This window comes from Thamnophis elegans, chromosome 2 (genome assembly GCF_009769535.1).
Source record: "Thamnophis elegans isolate rThaEle1 chromosome 2, rThaEle1.pri, whole genome shotgun sequence".
NCBI classification, from domain to species: domain Eukaryota; kingdom Metazoa; phylum Chordata; class Lepidosauria; order Squamata; family Colubridae; genus Thamnophis; species Thamnophis elegans.
In genome coordinates, this window is record NC_045542.1 from 112362229 (window position 1) to 112384174 (window position 21946).

General features: G+C 40.1%; 1 protein-coding gene across 2 annotated transcripts; it reads left to right on the forward strand.

The window, feature by feature from the left end:
• Positions 1-1659: 1659 nt before the first annotated feature.
• TMEM40 (transmembrane protein 40) lies at positions 1660-19184 on the forward strand. Of its 2 annotated transcripts, XM_032211403.1 has the most exons (10): positions 1660-1816; positions 9109-9164; positions 10410-10502; positions 13517-13552; positions 15537-15569; positions 16202-16258; positions 16725-16796; positions 16887-16961; positions 17141-17203; positions 18798-19184. In XM_032211403.1, exons 2-10 carry the CDS (start codon positions 9116-9118, stop codon positions 18815-18817), a joined length of 498 nt encoding a protein of 165 aa, XP_032067294.1. In that variant the 5' UTR covers positions 1660-1816; positions 9109-9115; the 3' UTR covers positions 18818-19184. The 2 variants fall into 2 exon arrangements, with proteins under 2 accessions (XP_032067294.1, XP_032067295.1); XM_032211404.1 differs by lacking the exon at positions 15537-15569.
• Positions 19185-21946: the final 2762 nt, after the last annotated feature.

Genomic DNA, 21946 nt, shown 5'->3' on the forward strand with positions numbered 1-21946 from the left:
CTCAAAGACAATTGCTAGTTATAATTAAGGTCGGAGAAAACCAACAGCCTGAGTTCAAAACTCAAGTGCAGGAAGGGGGTGAGCTCCCAATACTTGCTTCAACTTCTGCCCACCTAACAGTTCAAAAACATGCAAGTGCAAGTAGATGGGGGGGAAAGTTTCGTGCACCTTGGCATAATCATGCTGGCAACATGACCACAGAAATGTCTTCAGACAACGCTAGCTCTCCCGGGTAAGAAGTGGAGATAAGCACCACCTTCTAGAGTCCAAAACAATTGGCCAGGGGAAAACGTTACCTTTTCAATGATGGCAAGAATCACGAGAGTCAAGAGTCCGTAGACTCAGCAGGAGTCATTATGTAATTAGCTTAGTTCTTGAATTGTGACGCTACAAACACTCTGCTTATAAAGCAAAATGAAATCTTAAATGGATTGAAGCAGCATACCAAAGTTGGCAAGATAGAAAAAGCAAAAAAGCCAATTCTACAACTGGCCAATGGAAATAGTCTGGACAGCCAAACTATATGGAATACTGAAGACCTTGCAATCATAGTAAAATAATTATTACTTGCGACAAATCTGTGAACAGACAGAAAGCTCACACAATTCTCGAGACTTGGGTCACATGACTGCTCTCTGTGGAATGATGCCCTCTTGCCTTCTGCCTGGTTGGTTCTGCTGACATTGTCATACTAGCATTGCACCTCCCACAACCAGGTAAGAATCTTCTCCTATTAAAATATTAGATAAGGAACCCCAGATTTCTTACTTGCAAGTAGAGTATAAACCAAACTATTATATGAGTGTTTAGAAAGAAGCCACTTTCTTATAACCTGCATAGAGGAAAGATAGGAAGATGCCTTAAAATGTGAATGTCTGCTATCTATAATACTTTCTGCTCTGTTGAAAGGCTGCTCTGCCCAAGGCATATCTAACATACGTATACGTAAATGCAGGTATGGCTTCTTGCTTTAAAGTTGCAAAGAACTGCATTCTGTGAATGCCAAAGCATTACAAGTAATTATGTGTGTCATCCTGATGAAGACATGTATGGGGTAATGAGTTAACTAGAATAGAATGCAATTTTTATTTCGTAGCACTAGATGTTCATAAGAATGTTGAGGAATAATGCCTGTTATGAAATAGGAACTCCAAAGGATTATTATAGGGGAGTTTAAAGCTCTAAATTTGGGGTGGTCATCCACCTATTCACCAACATGGTATCTGTACTCTCAAATAAATACACTTTTAAATGTTCTATAGCAGAGGTGGGAAACTATGGCCTTTTATGACTTGTGGAGTTGAAGTCCATAAGGGACATAGTTCCCCTCCCCTGTTCTATAGTTATTTGGTCTAAGCATAATTTTAAGCAGATGGCAAACATATTCTTGGTATCTTAAATTTTGGACATTAGAAGAATCAGAAAGATTGAGGTTCTTAATAAGAAAATTTCAGAATTTCAGCTATTCAGTAACACATTATTCTCTTCTGGGGCAGCATTTAACATAAGCAGGAAAGAATCACATTGCATGACTGTAACACCAGATTATTATGCAACAGTTAAATTTAAATAAAATTAACATGAGCCTATTAGCATACAGCTTTTGCAATTCGTAAAAAAACCTATGAGTAATAACTAAATCCGGTCAAATAGACTATAGCAGGAAGAGGAGTATAACCAATCAGACCAGAAAGATTTGCTTAAGGGATGTTTCGTCTGGGAGTTTATTAGTCTTCTGTGTTACTATTTTAAACAAACTTTTATTTGGCTCTGGATATTTGAATGGTCCCCTGATGCAAGCCTAAGTTTTTTATTGGTAAGTGACTTCTTTTGAGATCTATCTAACCTGATTAAAACTTTTGGTTTTCCTCGTTAAATACTATGCTACTGTATCTACCATTGTCTTCAGCAAAGGTGATGTAGCTAATGTCTTCTTCTGTTATGTGACTCCTGTTAAATTAAGAAAAGTTCCAAATTCATCTGCTTTGGTCTCAGGGAAAGGAAACTAAGTTATAATAGAAATCTGTTGTGCTGATTTTTCACAGTCTATGTAAGGAGGAACAGCATAGCTGGAAAGTCTCCATGTTCCATGTTTTTATCAGGTTTTAAAGCTATTTAAAATTGTTTTGAATCAATAGGACTTGTGGTTCTGGAAGGAAATAAATTTTCAAAGCTTCCAGCAAAAAATTAAAGGCAGTGGCCAGATTCATGTGCCACATTTATTTGCTTTTGGTTTAGTGTGTTGTGTGTGAACCCAGCCATTGTAACATATAAATCATGGCTTAATGTGGTGTAGCATATTTACTGTATCTAAATCTAGCTAACTTGAGTGTTATTCAGTATATCATATTTAAGTAAAGAATCTCTTACTGTGACCCATGATTAAACAAACTGTTGTTTATTAAATTACAAACACAGCCAATCAAAGCCAAAGGGGCATAAAGCTGCAAGGTAGATGAGACTCAAATCTTTAGGAGGTAGTAACCATTTCAAAGCAAAAGTGAAGGCAGCATTCTAGCACCCTTTGCATCAGATATCAGCTAGTTTGATCCCTATTCTGACATAGCATCTCCCATAAAACCTATGATTTATCTCATTTCTGTTTCCTTATTATATATTTTCTGGTCAACCAAACTGGGTTAAAGCCAAATCAATTAAATTAAACTGACACAATAAGAGGAAAAAAGCAGGAAAAATTTATTGGGGTTTTTTTGTGTGTGTGTGGGCGTGTGTGGGTGTGCCTTTCAGTCACTGTAGACAAGTCTTTGCAGTTTTCTTTGCAAGGTTGTATGGAAGTGATTTGCCCTTGACCTTATTCCCAGGGTGGAATGAGAATGTCTGGTCCAAAGTCACCTAGATAGCTTTGTCTAAGATAGGACTAGAACTCATAGTGAGAATACCTCTGTGCCCTGGAAATTAAATAGATCACTAGCTGATAAAGCATTTTGTAGCCTTCGGATCCTGATATGTAAGTAATCAAATTAAGCAACTTGTTACCTATAAGGGGCTGGCAATAGCATTCAGCTCTCTCAATTAGCTGCCAAGGAGTAAACGGGCAGCTGAGTGAGCAGTCTAGGGCACTGATGGTGAACATTTTCGGCACTGAAAAGGGAGCGCACATGCACGCTTGTCGGGCCCATGACCCGGAAGGGGGCCTGCCCCTTAAAAAAAATAGAATTTCAAAGAGAAAATTATAAATATTGGACAAGGAACATAAAAACAGACAACCCAAAATTTGGATTGTATGTACATCTTCTCTCAAGGAAACTACAAAAAATTTAAAAAATCTTTATTCAATATTTTTACTTGGAAGAGTATTTGATCAATTGTAATGCATTACAAAAAGTTTGTTAATATTTCATAAAATTAGTGGCCCACTTTGATACTTAGTTTTTAATGCTAGTTGTGTCAATTTTTCAGACAAAGTTTTCCCACATTTTTAAATATCACTGGTCCAGAAATATACTGTAGGAATCTCTCTTTCCTGGTGGATTGCAAGACAAATTTAGCAGTTATCAACAAATTTAAGTCAATTTATTATGTTGCATCAATGTCTTAAGAAAAGGGTCAGTAAATCAACAGCAGGAATTATTACGTCACTTATCCTAAAGATAGATTAAACATTTTAAAAAGAGTTATCATTTTTAAAAGGTGGCGAGATTTATTATTTAAAAGGTGATTAATCATTTTTTAAAGAGTTATCACTTTTAAAGTGTGGACAGATTAATTATTTTTAAAAAGTGATTCCTGATTTGCCACATGCTAGTTGTACTAGAGACCTTTGCAAGGCAATATTTCGCTTCAGCCAGATATAGTGAATAATATTATATGAAACAGATGAATGTATTGATCTGGGTATTCAGGCTTGCTGTCAGCCTCTGTTTTGCTTGCTTGCTTGCTTATGGCTGCTTTGTTACACTTGCATGCTATTGGCTGCCATAGGAACAGGGCGGGGGACATGGTAGTGGGGAAGGGAATTACATTGCACTGGAAGAGTCTTGTCCTCACCATCTTCTGTGCATGCTGGTGGCTGGTGTTTGGATTTGGTCAAGGCCAACTGTTTCGCATACCAACTTGATGAGGCTGTTTGAAGATGCACCCCACATGACATCTTAGGGAGTTGCATATTGGACATTGGTTGGGGAATTGGGGGGGAGGGTGCTGGGTAAACGTTTGATATGTATATGTTCCCGCCTTTCTGGCTCAGATCTTGCTTTCCTTTTTTGCTACTTTCACTTCATATCTAGTAAAAGTACTTAATCTCTATTAAAATGGAATTGAGGTTTTTCTTTCTTGGATATTAAAGGAGGCATACCTGACAATAAGCAATAAGATCTCACTTCGCACCCTTTCCGGAGTTAAAAGCTTCCATGGGGGGAGCAACCAAATGTCTAACCCCTGCAACAAGCAGGAGAAGAGAATTGCAAGGGTCACAACCCGCCAAAAACCAGAGGATGACTGGCAGGCAGCTGAAAGAGAGGATCTCATGATGACCTAGGCTTTACACCTTCTTCAGGAGGCTTGGGAACGACGGCGTGTCCGTGGAAGTCTCATTGAAAGGGAGAGTAGATTAGCTGAGCAGGCGAAGGGGGGAGCAGAAGACATGGTTGGCCCTGAAACGTCCCTGGAAACAGCTACCGGAGCTGAGCAAGACGGAGGGGGGCCAGCCACAGCAGCAGCAGTATGAGCTCCCCCAAGAAGGGGGGGAAAACCCCGAAGGCACCAAATGCCTCAGATTCCTCCACTTGGAGTGAACTACAGAGGAGATCCCAAAGAACTGGGGCTTTTTTTACTGCAAGTTTGGCATTACATGCAAGAGTATGGGGAAGTTTTCTCATCGGAAGTGCCCCTGCCCATTTTGTAACTGAACCAATAGAAATGTGGAGGGGGGATCACCAAGTAACCTTGAGTTTCATCGTGGCACCTGGAATGGAAATGGAATCCTTAAGTGAACTGGAGGAAAGGGTGGTTGCGCATTCATTCCGCTAAACGCCCTGAGGGGAAGGGGAGGACATCCCACATAGCCAATGCTGAAACGAATCTAGCTGCTGCAGTGCAGGAAAAGATTAAAGGAGAAGAGAAAATCCCCAAAGAATATTGAGACCTCAAAGAGGTTTTCAGTGAAAGGGCCTCCAACAAACTACCCCCACCACCACTCCGCTGATTGCAGCATTGAAATCATCCCAGGGGAGAAACTCCCTAAGCCCCAGATATACTTGATTACCCCACATGAAATGGAGGAATTACGAAAGTTCATTGACAAAAACTTAAAAAGGGGTTTCATACAACCTGCTAGGCCACGAGTGGCCGCACCTGTATTGTTCAGAGAAAAGAAAGATGGCTGCTTTCATTTATGCGTTAATTACAAAAACCTTAGTGTGGAAAATGTATACCCCCAGCCACTTATAAAGGATATGTTGGCCCACTTGGGGAAAGGGGAAGATTTTCATGAAGTTGGACCTAAGGGAGGCCTACTATAGAGTCAGAATCAAAGAGGGAGATGAGTGGAAAACTGCTTTCAACTGCCCTTTGGGATACTTCCAATTCAGAGTACTTCCGTTTGGACTGCAGGGGGCGCCAGCATTTTTCATGCAATTAATAAATGAACAAACGTCGACGGTAAATTGCAACCGTGCACTTACATCTCACGTAAGATTACAGAGACTGAAAGGAGATGGGCCATATGGGAAAAGAAAGCTTTTGCTGTCAGATGGGCTTTGATGACCTGGCGGCACTTCCTAGAGGGCGCGAAACATCCTTTTGAAGTATGGACTGATCATAAAAATTTAGAAGCGTTGAAGACCCTGTGTAAGCTGTCACCTAAACAAGTGCGTTGGGCACAACACTTCAAACGTTTCAATTTTATCCTCAAATACATCCCCTGAGGAAGGGAGGGGGAAAAATAGAATAGAATTCAATAGAATTCTTTATTGGCCAAGTGTGATTGGACACACAAGAAATTTGTCTTTGGTGCATATGTTCTCAGTGTACATAAAAGGACAAGATACATTCATCAAGAATCACAAGGTACAACACCTAATGATAGTTATAGGGTACAAATAAGCAATGAGGAAACAATATCAATATAAATCGTAAGGATACAAGCAACACAGTTACAGTCCTGTAGTCATAAGTGGGAGGAGATGAGTGATAGGAACTATGAGAAGACTAATACTAATAGTAATGTGGCCTTAGTGAATGGTTTCCCTCAGTGGTGAAGGAATTATTTGTTTAGCAGAGTGATGACATTTGGGAAAAAAATGTTCTTGTGTCTAGTTGTCTTGGTGTGCAGTGCTCTATAGCGTCATTTTGAGGGTAGGAGTTGAAACAAAAAAGAAAGATTATGGGCTGAAAAGTTGAAAAAAAAGACTAAGGCATAAAGTAACAATGCCAGGAACAATGCCTGTATAGACAGGTCATCCAGAACCATCTTCAGCTTAAGGCAATCCTTATTTTAGTGCATTGGAGACAGTGTTATTGTTGGTAGATAGCAGTGGTGGGATACGACCAGTACGCCCCAGTAGGGGCGTACCGGTGCCTGCTGGGAGCACCATGTACCATTCCGGTACGGTGCTCCGGAGGGCCCACCTGCCCGCTCTCCTTACTGCTATTTGAGCCAATCGGGGCTTTCGCACACATGCATGGAGCGTACAGCGCCTGCACAATGCTCCACTGAGCAGCTGGAGCGTCACGGGTGGTAAGTACTCATGTGCATGCTTCGTGTGTGCTGCGTGCATTCATGTGGTGGATGCTGGGCCCCATTGCAGCATACCAGTTGCAACGAGATCCGGAACGCACCACTGGTAGATAGCTTCTTTGGAAGAACTGATGCTCATTGGTACAGTGCATGCACTGCAATCCAGATTCCACTATTGGTATCTTCAGCAGGTATTTCCCCAGAAGAAGTATAAAGAATCTTCTAGAATTAAACTGACCCTAAATAAGAAAAACAGGGGAAGATTTCAGATTGCATCATTAATGATTGCTACAAGACACCTTAAGACACTTATGGCAAAATAGCCTCTGAGACAGAACTTTTTCACTTCAGACTATACCGTATTTTTCAGAGTATAAGATGCAATTTTTAAAAAACGTTTTTGCACTCTGCAGACCTCCCCAAAACGGCCCATTTTTCATGAAAACGGGCCCATTTTTTGTCAAAAAAAGGGCATGCATAGCCTTTAGGAGGCTTATAGAATGCTCCTGATGGCTGGGGAGGGGGGTGGAAATGAGCAAAAAACGCCCTGTTCTGGTTCTTTCCTTAGGAATTAGCATCTTTCTGCACCCTGGAAAGGTGTCTAAGATCCAGACCTAAAATCAGGGATGAAATTTATTTATTTATTTTTTACTATCGGTCTGTGGGCGTGGCTTGGTGGGTGTGGCAGGAGAAGGATACTGCAAAATCCCCATTCCCTTTCCACTCCTGGGGGAAGGATATTGCAAAATCTCCATTCCCACCCCACTCTGGGGCCATCCAGAGGTGGTATTTGCCAGTTCTCCAAACTACTCAAAATTTCCGCTAACGGTTCTCCAGAACCGGCTGAATTTCACCCCTGCCTAAAATCCTCTGGTCAAAGGTGAACATTGACACTATTAAGTAAGACCTGGCTCTGAAAATTTGTTTTTTTCTTAATCCGGAACCACTGCCTTCAAAGAACAGAAAAGAAACGGGTAGATCCAAGCTAACTATAACTGAAAACTTTTTTTTTTTAAAGGCCACCATTTCTCTTGACAGGAAGGTGAAAATGTAACAATTGTTTTCTTTTCAATCTCAATCCATAGTCACCTCCATGTGGCCTGTGTCAGAGATCATGCATTGGGACTCATAGTTAGGTATCAGGTGTCCTGGAACAACATCTCTCCCAACATCTATAACTTGGTTGTGACTTGCTGCACCCCACCCACCCCACCCCATATTTGCTCTATGATTGATACTCTGACACAGAAAGATACACACCCACATCTTATAGCTCCAACAAGGATTATTCACTAGCTCTTTATATGTCTTTCATATGTAGCGTTTAAGAGTTTGCCTTTAAACAGCAAAGCCAACAGATTTTTCCCATAGCGTAAGAGAATTTACACAATAACATTAGTGGTTAATTTGGTTATTCACTATTGCAGATTTTCTTTCAGACATTTTTGCTTCATGATCACAGTTTTTCACTTGAAAACACTGAACCTCTATAATTAAATAGATTCACGCACAACTTATTTTGCACAATAAATATTTCCTGTCACTTGGTAGGATGAAAACAGATCATTTGAAAACAAAAATCTAATGCATTAGTTATGGATAATATCATGAACCGAGTTCCTTTGTGGCACTGTCCGAAGGATATCTAAAAGCATTTTCAGTTCAGACCTGCTCAAACAATTCTATTACATTTGTACTCAGTATAAACTTCCCTGATTGAATTGGATCTTGTTCCCAGATAAGTAGGACTGTAGTCTTCATTTGATAGCTCATTGACTTTCTCCTTACAAAAGCAATTATACAGGTAGTCCTCAACTTACAACCACAATTGAGCCCAACGTTTTTGTTGCTAAGTGAAATATTTAAGTGACTTTATGACTTTTCGTGCCACAGTTATGAAGTGAATCACTGCAGTTGTTAAATTAGTAATACGGTTGTTAAGTGAACCTGGCTCCCCCATTGACTTTGCTTGTCCGAAGGTCTCAAAAGGGGATCACATGAGCCTGGGGCATTGCAACCATCATAAATATGAGTCAATTGTCAAGCATCTGAATTTTGGCCACGGGACTATGGGGCTATTGTAATGATCGTAAGTGTGAAAAATGTTCATAACTCGCTCAGTGCCATTGTAACTTTGAATGGTCATTAAATAAACTGTTATAAGTCAAGGACTTTCAGTATAGGAAAAAAGAAGTCAAAATAGTCTTAAATCCTTAACATAAGAGGACATGTAATCCAAATCCCTAATCAATATTTCAGAATAGCTTCATGTAGCACTAAAGAACAGAAGAGAATTCTTGGCCTTAAAAAAAAATCAAATGCAAGATTATTGTCCTGTGTTGCTGTTAATGGGAATGAAAAAGAATGGAAGGACTTAAGTTATTTTGTAAACTCTCTTTCTCTTTTTATAGCACTACAATGGATACTTCAGATTCTGTAGCTTCATCTCAAAAACCAAAACAGAAAGGTAACACGAGTACAGAATTATTAGAAACTGGTTTGGGAACAAATAGAACTGTTTGTTTTTGAATTAACTATTAACCGGTGCAATTACACACATTCCTTAAATATTCATACAAAGATAAGCAGGCCAGATAGTAGGCAGACTTTATATACCGAGTTTTGCTAAAATGAACACTTCCAAAAACCACACACCCACTTAGTTTCTTGCATTATCTTGCAGAAGCATTTGGAAGGGAAGGCTATTTTAAACCATAGTTTGAGTCAGGTTGCTGTGATAATAGCTGGACAGCCCACTGGAATTCTAGATTTAGATATTCCTGATTTGGGTGTAAATTATTTGGATGTAAATCATTCTCTGGACAGGTCAACTTTTAAATGAATGAAATAGTGACATGAAAAATGTCTTTTGTATTTAGGGATGTCAGCAGTATTACAAATCTGCAGGTACAATCTAAGTATAAGCGAGTTCAATCATGCATGGATTTTGCACAGTAAATGTGTGAAACCAATGGCTGTGTTTCCTGTAGTTTTATTACATTGATGTCCATTCTTGTAGATTCTAAAAATTACAGACTGGCTTTTGATTTATGTAATCAATTTTTTTGGGGGAGGAGGGAGTACAGCCTAAGGCCCAAAGCCTTGAGTGCAATACCCAGAACCCTTCCAAAAGTATAATTTCAATGTAACAAAGGAAGAAAATGGTAAAGTACATTCACATCAGAGGTGGGTTCCTACCGCTTCGGACTGGTTTGGCTGAGTAGGTAGTAACTTGGCCGGCCACACCCCTGAACAAGATGCCACACCCCTGAACAAGGCGCCATAGATGCCACCATCTTGTTTTTTGCTTCTGTGCATCTGCACAAGCAATTTTTTTTATTACTGCGCATGCGTGCGTAGTGTGCATCAAGAGCAAGTGTGCGAAGCGCATCCCTGAGCAAACCAGTAGTAACAGAAGCGGGAACATCCCCCCGATTCACATGAATTGCATTTCCTTAATAACATTATAAAATTGCCCTTCTTCATCTATAGTCTGAAGAAGGTTGTGCACCCATTGCTTAAGGATATCCTATGTCATTCAAAGTGTAAAATCCTGAAAAAAAATAGTCAACCTTAGCAAGAAATCAGACCAATGTTAACATTTGGTTAAGCCTGTTGCTAGCAGCTGTTGCAGGTAAGTAAAACTACACATCTTGCTTTATGATAAGTAAATTCTTAAATATATATATTTTTTCTTTTCATCATTTCAAAGTCAGGAAACCAAAACAGAATAAAAAAGCAGAAATACAAGAAGAAAATGAGGATGCAAGTTCTTTGGGGGAGTTAACAGAGAGTCCACAACAAGGTAAAGTACAGAATAACCGTATTGGAAGGGACCTTAGAGATCTTCTAGCCCAACCCCTTGCTCAAGCAGGAGACCTCAGGCAGGATACCAGTTATGGCTAGCCTTTTTGTCACTCCATGCCAAAGGCATGCGCGTAAACCCATAATCCAACGTATGCACAACCCCCCATGTGTGCCCCCCATGCATGCATGTGTGACCCGCCCTTTACTCCCCCCACTCCCCGTACATGTGCACACAACTCCCCCATGCACACCAGAGACCCAAAAACCAGCTGGCTGATGGGAGGCATGCACATGTGCAGTGGAGCTCAGCTGGGGCAATCACTTGTGTGCCCGCAGAGAGGGCTCTGTGCGCCACCTGTGGCACATATGCCATAGGTTCGCCATTATGGCCTTATACTGTTCCAGAAAAATGTCTGTCCAGTCTCCTCTTAAAAACCTCCAGCGATAAAATTTAACTTCTCCATATGTTTATCTTACCAGGAGCGAGGCCTCAGAGAGTTAATCGGCATCTTAGCTCACACATTGCAGAGCATGTTTTAGAGGGGGGGGGAGATACAACGGAATAGACTCATTCAAACTCATGTTCAACTCTCTTTCTGCCTTTCCCAGAGGACAGGGTTCTTCCAGTTCAGAGAAAAGTGACACAAACTTCCTTCCTCATCGTATCAAATCAACAAACATCTCCTTGCGGTTAGAACACAGCAATTTTTCAGTAGTATCATTTGGAGTTTAAGTTTAAGCCTAAGTTAAAATTTAAGTCTAAGCTTAAATTCCTTCCACTCCACATCAAAAGTCCGGAGCAACAAACCTGGGAAAATGGCAAAAGCAAAGTGGATTCTCCCCTTTTGAGCAATAAATTGTGGCTGCTGGTTTCCTGCTGTGATTAACCACAAAAAAAACAGTCTGTTCCTTTTCAGGCAGTTGCTTGTCGAAAACTAGGTGCCCATCATTTATGCAGAGAGAATTTGTGTGTGTGAACATAGAGGTAATCCTTGACTTACGACCACAGTTGAGGCCAGAATCTCCAGTGCTACATGAGACATGTTCATTGAGTTGTGCTTATTTTACAACCGTTTCCCTTAACCGTTGTTAAGTAAAGCACTGCAGGTGTTAAGTGAATCATGCAATTGTTAAACAAATCTGGCTTCTACCCTTGACTTTGCTTGTCGGAAGCCAGCTGGGGAAATTACACATGGTGATTACATGACCACCATAGGACAGTGCGACTGTCATAAGTACATGCCAGTTGCCAATGCCTGATCATGTGGCCATGGGGATATTAGAACAGTTATGAGTGTGAAAAATAGTTGTATGTCACTTTTCAGTGCTGTTGTAACTGAACTGTTACTAAATTAATAGTTGTAAGTCAAGGTCTACAGATATATACATACATGTTCTCTCTCTCTATCTCTCTCTCTCTCACACACACACACACAATTTCTGAAAATGGCAGAGAAGTCTAACAGCCACATAACCTCATCAATTCCCAGAATTTCCATCCCTTTCTGCATGTCCCAGACTGTGGCACGACAAAACCGCGCTCAACTAAAGTGCGCCCGATTAAACCGCGTCGCTGACGTCATCAACAGGGCGACAACAGCGAGCGCGGAGAAAGAAGGGCGCTTTAAATAGCGCTTTGAAAGCAAGCCGATTCAAGTTAAGGTAAGGGTTAGGTTTAGGGTTAGGTTTAGGGTTAGGTTAAGGGTTAGGGTTAGGTTTAGGGTTACGTTAAGGGTTAGGGTTAGGTTTAGGGTTAGGTTAAGGGTTAGGATTAGGTTTAGTGTTAGCTTAAGGGTTAGGTTTAGGGTTAGGTTAAGGGTTAGGTTTAGGATTAGGTTTAGGGGGGGTTAGGTTTAGGTTTAGGGGTTAATTTTAGGTTTAGCGTTTACAGCGTGCTTCTGTCTCCGCGCTGTTGTCGCCCTGTGATGACGTCAGCTATGCGGTTTCGTCGAGCGCCCTTTAGTCGAATGCGGTTTTGTGGTGGAACCGTCCCAGACCTCTATTCCCTCTTTCCTTCCCCAGAATCTGGCCCTCAGTATCCCTACTGAGGGATAAATCTTTTTTGCAAGTCCAGACGGTTGCTGCCAGTGGTGAAATCTAAAAGTTTTCGCTACTGGTTCTGTAGGTGTGGCTTGGTGGGCATGGCTTGGTGGGCATGTGACCAGGTGGGCGTGGCTTGGTGGGCATGGTCCTGTGACTGAGTGAGCTCCAAAACCCACTTTCACACTTCACACACCAACGACAGAAAAGCTGCACAACTAACTAACACATACAATGCAAAAGCAGCTGGACTTCATACAAAATGGTTCCTGCAAGCAGGAACCTCACAGAGTCACGGTTAGGACTAATAGGTAGTAAAAATGCTTTTAAAAAGTAAAAGAAAAAAAGAAAAAAGTTCCGCCATCCCCCAGCACAGCTGATTGTCAAACAGCTGATAGTCGGAACCTTTTTTTAAAAACTTTTTAAAGCATTTTTTTTACTACCACTTGGATGAATAGGTAGTAAAAAATGCTTTAAAAAAAGTTTTAAAAAGGTTCATCAGCTGTGCCACACGATCATGGCAACATTTTTTTTTACTTTTTAAAAGCATTTTTTACTACTGATTCGATGAACCAGAAACATTTGTTACTACCGGTTCCAGCGAACCAGCTGGAACTGGTAGCATTTAACCCCTGGCTGCTGCCCTCAAGAAATCCTTTTCCTTTGTTTTCAAATCAGTCTTTTCCTAGCAAACAATTTTACAAATGGGCGGCATTTCTCTGAAAACAGATTTTTTTTTCTTTGTCATCATGAGGACTCGCCTTTTGAAGATTCATGAAAATTGAAGAGTAAAACAAAAATAATGAAGGAGGATTGGAATATCATAGCTTCATTTATATGAAAATCTTTCTGCTATTTCTCTTTGTTTTTCTTTATTTGAAAAATCTCCATGTTTTAATACCAGCATGAGTTAGAACCATTCTGAACAACCATGTATTGATTTGTTAATTTTGTATATCTTTGTCATTTTAGATCTGTCCAGTGAAATTATTCCATACTCTGAAACAGGTATGAGGTGCACATCAGAAGCTCTGCTTTTTGTTGTAGAATCTGAGGGCTTCTAAGTAGATAATCAGTGGTGTGGTGATTAAAGCATCAGGCCATGAGTTCTAGTCCCACCTTGGGCACAGAGCCAGCTGAGTGACCTTGGGCCAGTCACTTTTGCTCAGCCCTATGAAGGAGGCAATGACAACACTTCTGAAAAACCTTGCCAAGAAAACTGCAGGAATCCTGAAAATCAGACACAATTGAATGGAAGGGGGCAAAAACTAAAGCCCAATCCTTTTTCCTCCTCTCCACTACTTTGGCATTGCCAATTTTCATGCATCTCTTGTCTCCTCCTGACCTAGTTGCAGGTGTGGGCTGCTACAAATTCATCCAGGTTCAGGAGAACCTGTAGCTAACATTATGGCTGGTTCAGAGAACCTCCAAATCCCACCCCTGGCTGGCCCCGCACACTCCTTCCCTCCCACCCCACCCCTCCAAAGAGTCTCCACGCGGCCCATTTTTGAGGTGAGGTAAGTAAGTGCAGGGTCCACACAGCGGCTCAGGGAGGGGAAAAACAGGCCTTCCAGAAGTTCTGGAAAGCCTGTTTCTGGCCTCCGGAGATTGGGCAAAGCAGTTTTCACTCTCCCAGAGGCTTGAGGAAAGCTTCTGGAACCTGGGGGTGGTGAAAACGCCCCCCCTCCCGAGATGCAGTGGCTCACTAGGCCACACCCACCATGGCCATACCCACCTAGCAATTGGGGAGAGAACCCGTTGCTGAAATTTTTGAAGCCAACCCCTGCCTAGTTGTCATGTTGAGAGACCAAGAGAACAAATGGAGGCATTTGGAAATGAATTATCTTGGCCGCCTTGGTTTAAGCAAGTAGCAAAACAAACTGGAAGAGCAGTCAGGAGGGTTCAGCACTGAATCTCCTGCAGGGAAAGATCCTCAGTGCAAGTTTGCCCCAACCTTCTAGAAGTACTGGACTACAATTATTAATTAAATTAAGTTCATTAATTTTGTTTAAGTTAAGCTTTTTAATATTGTTTTCAAGTCTGTCATCTGCCGTTGTGTTGTGAGGTTAGTTGTTTGGTTGCAGATATTTCATTATCAGATTAGATAACCTCATCAGTGTTAATGAAGGTGGGGTTTGCTTTCTGTTTCTGTACAGTAGCTTGCTCTTCCAGTGTTGGTTGATATGTGGTTTTCTCCTTGGTAATGTCTTGATTTGTGTATTGTTTTCTGCTTTATTATTGGTCTGGTGTTAATCTGTTAGTGGCCACTGCAACAAAGGTTTTATTTTGTGTTTTGCATCTTTAAAAAATAATAATAATGGTTTTAGTCAATGAATTATAATCACACTAGGGTGATAAACAAGAAAAGTGATATGAAAGTGAAAAGTGATACAAAAGTGATAGCCTCACAATTTTCAAATCTTTGTAGTTGAAAAAAAAACTTTCTACTGTATATAACCCACATGTTCTTGGCACATACATATTCTAAACAAATCAGGCTTGTGGTTTCTAAACAGTTTTTTTTTAAGGAAAGGCCTAGATTAAGTAGTCATACATTTAAAAGTAAAGATTCTGAGCTTAAGAAAGTTTGTGTCTCAGAGCTAAAGAAACTTTAGGACAATCCAGCACAAGAATTCTGGCTGGCCTAATGATATTTAGAATTCCTTCATTACAGTGAATATTAAATAATGTTTTATTAAAGAAAACAGTAAATAGAACATCATTGAATATCACAAACTCCAATATGATCTCTAACAATAATAGAAATCCTTGATCTGTTGCAGGCAGTTAGCAATTTCTCAAAATCATTCTTTATATCTTACTTATGCAAACAAAAATGCATATGGTCTTACTTCAAATATCTCAAGGCAGCTGGGAGTACTATCATTTCCCGCTCCTCAGTTCTATTGTAACAAGCATGCTATTATGCGTAAATGAAATCCTTTTTAAACAAAGAAATGCCTTTTTAAAATGCAAACTTGTTATTTACCAGAAAAATCAGGGACAGAAGGAACACCTGCAATTGGTAAATATAATCGTTTAAAATTCTATGTTTTCTTCTGCACAATATGTACGTTTCATTTGTGTCATATGTTAGTTATTTGTCTAAGATTTGAAAAACTAAGCACCCTTGGCTGGTAGTTTCTCATCAGAAGGGACATCATTTTTGAAAAAAACAAAAATATTGTATGGATCTCAAATACTGGCTCTTTTGAAGGAACAGTTGATGGGATAAATTCTCTGATTTACCTCCCCTGTGCTGGGATAGGAAATATAGAAGTTTGTTCTTAATGCTGTTTATCCAGTTAGTCAGGGAAGCACTATGCATCCCCCTGATTTATAGGAAGTGAAAGAGTCTGTACAGTACGGTAATTGATAGAGATCAGTAGAAAGATTGAATTGCTGCTCTCAGGTCACCAGTGTCTAAAATTCTAAAACAGTTCCTAACAATAGTTCTTCTCTTCATATTAGAATGTCCAAGGAATTGAGCCCATTGGATAAAAGCAGGATCTTTAATGTAAAGGGTAGTACATTGTCCCTATCCAATGCTTGATGGTAAACAGATAGTTGTCAGCTTCAATGCCTTAATTGAGTTAAAGGGGCTTGGGGGGGGGGTTGCCAAACCATACATTTTAATTCAAATTTCATTTCTCACAGTGTGTGACAATGGTGTCTGTCACTCAAGATGGTGGGTTCCAAGGATTCGGAAAGATGGTAAGAATATAACTGATCACAAACTTAAATCACAAATTCTTCTCTCTGTGAGACAAGGCTTAAACCCAGATGTTTAGATTTCTATCCTAGACTGTCATATCTAAATTAACAAAAGAACATTCATATCCTGTGTTTTCTGATTAATGTACATGGGGAAGTATTTTCCTTACTGACTCTAGGGGAAGTTAGTTAACCTACTGAACTGCTGTTTAAGTTATAAAAATATTCATATTATGCATATATATCCAGATGTGTGTATGATTGTGTGTGTGTATGTGTGTGTGTGTGTATGTATATGTATGTATGTATGTATGTATGTATGTATGTGTATGCATATGTATACACACACAAATACACACACTATATGTTTGCATACAATTTCCAATATTAGATCTTTATTTTCATGGAAATATATGAAATTACAGCCGTTAAATTAGAGCCTTAAATATTTTCTTTTTTTTTCCAGATGAATTCTTCCATTTTGTCATTATTTGTTTTGCTGTTGGAATGTTATTAGTCTGCTATTATAAATATAACAGTAAGTGAACATTACAATGTATTGATTTTACATGGAGAAAGAAAGAGCAAAATATAATCTCATTCATAATCTCATTTTTTCTTTCTGTAGACTGGACAATTTCCACTGGAATTGGCTTGATGACCTTTGCTGTCCTAGAAACAACAGGAATATATTTTGGCCTTTGTGAGTGTTTCATCTGTATTGATTAGTGCACTAGTAAATCAAGCTGCCTTATATTCATAATTTAAGGTCACTATGATGGAAATAAGCAATTCTTCAATAATTCAAACTAATGGTCAACTATATTAATTACCTACTTGGTTGCTTTTCTGACAGCGGATTTCTTGTTTCTTTTCTACTAGGGCAACGCATTCGAAGTATCCTGGAAGCTTTCATCCCCCTTGTTCAAAGACTCAGAATGCCTGGTAATTCTTGTTTCCCCCCCCCCCTTTTTGAAACCCTGTGCAACGTTCAAGGTCATGTTTGAGAAAAAGGTCTCCACTGTCAGGAATCTAAGCCAAATATGACTTGTTTGGATTGGATTTAGCTCATTTGTAATGAAGGCTACTCTTGATGAACCAAGAGTGGTGCAGTGGTTAGAGTGCAGTGCTGCAGGCTACTTCTGCTGACTGCTGGCTGCTGCAACTTGACAATGTGGATCTCACCAGGCTCAAGGTTGACTCAGCTTTCCATCCTTCTGAGATTGGTAAAATAAGGACCCAGAATGTTGGGGGCAATATATTGACTCTGTAAACCGCTTAGAGAGGGTTGTAAAAGTACAGTGAAGTGGTATATAAGTCTAAATGCTATTGCTATTGCTATTATAAGCTGGTTTATAATTTGATTTATACTTAGCTGCTTGTGCAAATCATAGAACATAGATTAATAGGGTTGGAAGGGACCTGGGAGGTCTTCTAGTCCATGGGGTCCCTAACCCCTGGTCCACAGACTGTTGGGAACCGGGCTGCGCAAGTGTTAGATGAGCACGAAACCATCCCTTCCCCCTTGCTCGCCACCACCATCATCACCGCAGTCGGTCCATGGAGCCAGAAAGATTGGGGACCACTGTTCCTAGTCCAACCCCCTGCTCACACAGGAAACCCTATACCTATTCCAGAGAAATGGTTTTCCAGTCTCTTCTTGAAAACCTCCAACGATGAAGCACCCACAATTTCTGAAGGCAAGTTGTTCCATTGGTTGATTGTTCTCACCATTAGGAAATTTCTCCTTAGTTCTAAGTTGGATCACTTTTTAACTATCTTACACCCCTTACTTCTTGCCCTACCCTCTCGCACTTTGGAAAATAGATCGACCCCTTTTCCTCTGTGAAAGTCCCTCAAGAATGGGAGACTGTTATCATGTCCCCCATAATCCTTCCACACCCTTTACTAGCTTTGTGGCTCTTCTCTGCACTCTTTTCAAGGCCTCAGCTCTTTTTATATCATTGTGACCAGAACTGGATCCAACAAGGTTTATTCCATAATCTCTGGCTGCGCAAATCTCAGTTTAGAGCAGCACAAACCTCACCTAAATGAAATAATTAAAAAGGTAGAGGTTTCTCCACACTTGCATGCTAGTCGTTCCTGACACTAGGTGGTGGTGTTCATCTCCGTTTCTAAGCCAAAGAGCCAGCGTTGTCCGAAGACGTCTCCATGGTCATGTGGCCAGCATGTCTAAATGCCGAAAGCACACATAATGCTATTACCTTCCCACCAAAGAGGTCCCTATTTTTCTACTTACATTTTTTATGTACTTTCGAACGGCTAGGTTGGCAGAAGCTGGGACAAGTAACAGGAGCTCACTCTGTTACGCAGTGCTAGGGATTCAAACTTCTGAACTGCTGACCTTCTGATTGACAAGCTCAGTTACTTAGCCACTGAGCCACCGTGTCCCACTAAGTGAAATGATTATTAAATGCATCTCTAAAAGTTCATCTTTGCTGCATTTCTGGAAACATATATTAATATTTAGTTAAAAATTCATCTTTGTGATGCCTTTTTCTTTGTTTTTATTATGTAGGTTTCAAAAAGCTTAACTAAGCCAGAAATCTCAAGAGCACTGCAAAAATCATGTTTGGTTTCATGACTGCAGTGACAACTGTAACAATGTGCAAACAATATAAATGTCTGGGCTAAAGAATTGAGATCCTAGGACTGGAGCTGATAAGATGGGATGAAGAGCTTGGGCCATCCAAACACAGCACAGACGCCATCGACAGCTCCACAACTGTCTGAAAGGAAATGGCCTTCAAGCAGTCCTTTACAAAGAATGGGTTGGAGAAATCAACTCAGGATTTAAACCATGGCACATGCATATAATATAGCTAGACTTCCAGACTCTTTAGAAGCTGTTTTTATCATTATTAGAGATGCTGGTACTGCAATAAAGTTTCTTATCTATCCCCAAGACTTGTCCTTGAATTTTCTGCCTAGTTTGTGACTTTGTGTCTATGTCACCAGAGAGGGATTTATTGTAGTGCAGATCAGAGGTTCGGATGAACCGTAGTGGTTTGGCAGCCTGAGTCGCTGGAACCAGCAGTGACCAATGCCTGCCACCCCCTCAAACTGGTTCTCCTACGGGGCTGCCATCTTGGTTTTCAATTCTGTGCATGCGCAGAACAATTGTAATTGCACAAGTTGAATTTTTTTCTTTTTTCCACATTTTCCACATGTGCAGACCTACTCTTGTGCAAATGTGCACAAGGGCAGTGCACATCCAGTGTGAGCACACACACACACAATTGCACAGAACCGGCAGTAATGGAGGGAGCAACCCACCCCTGGTGCATCTCTGTCAGAAATCCAGTATCTATTCTCTTTCTTTGATGCGGCTTGGAACAAGGTGATCCTTCCAGAGAGTGGTAGCAGATAAGAGATTAGATTATCTAATAATGATAACAACTCTTCATTAGCATTATCCTTAGTACAGGTAGTCCTTTCTTAAGAACTCCCCTGTTTAGCAACCATTCAAATTACAGATATAGTTCTCAACTTACACTTCATTTAGTGACCATTCAAAGTTACAACAGTTACAACAAAGTTACAAAGTGACTTACGACTGTTTTCACACCTACGACCATTGTAGCATCCCATGGTCACATGACCAAAATTCGGTTCCTATTTAAGGGGGTTGCAGTGTCCTGGGGTCGCATGATCAGCTTTTGCGACCTTCTGTCAGCAAAGTCAACAGGGAATCCACATTTCACTGAACGACCATGTTGCTAACTTAACAAATGCAATGATTCACTTGACAACTGTGGAAAGAAAAGTAGTAAAATGGGGCAAAACTCCCTTAACGTGTTTCCCTTAACAACATAAATTTGGGGCTCAATCGTGGTCGTAACTTGAGCACCACCTGTATGACCGTGTTGAAAAGATATCTGTTCTGACCTAGGCTTCCCAAGAGCATGAAGCAAACTCCTTGTCCTGACAAAAGCCCCTTTTTATTAATTTACTGTGAATTCTGCTCATTCACACCTAGCAAAGTCTTTCAAGGGAAGATTTATGGTCACAGACTGGCAGGCCGATATCTGCAAAACTTGTTCTCCATATAAGTTATAATCTTCTATGTATACATTTGCTGAGAAATCACAGACTCCTCCCTCTTTTTAAACCAAAAAAAAAGAACAATTTTTCAAATGCTAATCTTGGAAATATAATATTGTCTTTGGCTCCCTCTCGTGGCTTCTGTAACCCTTGCAACAATTATACAGTGCTCTGAAGTATTTCAATAACAGGACATTCTGCTCACTCTTCATAAGCGTCAGTATAATCGTTGCAGATTCCTTTAACCACAGTTCATGCTATGAAAATGCTTTACAATCTGTGTCTAACTTCTAGATCTTGTTGTTGTTTAACCCATGTAAAAGTTATAAATTATGCATAAATTACAATTAAATCACAGGAAAGAAAAGTTTTACTTATCACCACAATTTTCACTTTTGGATGTGTATAGAAGTTTTGAAGTTCTCTTGAAGTCCCCTTCTGTTTATCTAGCCTCCTCCATAACTGTAAATCCAACTAGACTAGGGAGTGCAGTTTTCACTTTAAGATAATTCTTGAGATAAACATTTTCTGAAGCTTTTGAAGTTGTCTCCTCTCATACCAAGAGGATTATAAATCCAATTCAGCTGTGTGTTTGTGTGTGTGTGTGTGTGAGAGAGAGAGAGAGTGAGTGAATGAATGCAGTAACACTTCACAGAACACTTTTATTATGAGTTTCATCAGAACAATTAAAGAGGGCTCTTTGAGCATTTGAAAGAGATGCTTTGCAATTCACAAACACCTTCACAAACATTAAAGCACCTGTGTCTTTTGTAACACATGTGAGGCTGCTGGTGCCTCTCACAGGCCGCCTGTCTCTCTGTGTGTATGCACAACCACTTCATTTCCCTGACAAGAGGCAGTGTTTGTCTGGTGGAAAACTCTTGAAGCAGCTGGACAAGCTCTGCAGAGGAAATGACTCCTTTAATGCCTTAAGAAAGGGTGTTTTGTGTACACTAATATGGTTTGTGACATAGCCTTGCACAGCCCTGCAACTGAGGCTCTACAAATGGAGAGAATATGAGTAAAATACATATGCTAATTATATATAAATCAATACTTTTCTGTTTACTCATTCTAAGGAGGAAGTGTATTTTTTTTTAAATATATTTTATTCATGTTCACATTCCATTTTACAATCACTTATATACAGGGTATTTGCTATAAGAAAAAAAAAGAAAGATAAAAAAAATAAATAAAACAAAATAAAAAAGAAAACACAACTCATCATTCACAACCCCACCTGGCACTTCCATCCTCCATACACCCCATCTACCCCCTCCAACTTTCCTTTCCTCCCTCTAACACTCCCCTCCTACTTCCCTTTCCCCTCAAACCTTCCTTCTCCCCTTACTCCCCACACGCCCTCCTTACATTCCCCTTACTCCTTCCTTACTCCTCCCTCTTCTTTCCCTCTACCTCCCTCCTTGGTGTATGCCTTTATTCAAGTGTTGTTTAATCTGATAAAAAGTAAAATAAACCAAGGAAAAAAAATATAAAGAAAGAAAAGAGAAAAAAAAAAGGAAAAAAACAACAACCGTATATAAGTGCATTCTTGTTCTTATTGAGACTATGTTAACACCCACCCCCCCACCCCCCATAAATCCCCATCCCTAATCCTCCCGA

Excerpts from the sequence above, each read along its gene's own strand:
- TMEM40 (XM_032211403.1), top strand. The coding sequence starts at position 9,116 with ATGGATACTTCAGATTCTGTAGCTTCATCTCAAAAACCAAAACAGAAA. Across the intron at positions 13,553-15,536 it reads TATTCCATACTCTGAAACAG|AAAAATCAGGGACAGAAGGA; the intron begins GTATGAGGTGCA and ends GTTATTTACCAG. Across the intron at positions 16,797-16,886 it reads CTGCTATTATAAATATAACA|ACTGGACAATTTCCACTGGA; the intron begins GTAAGTGAACAT and ends TTCTTTCTGTAG.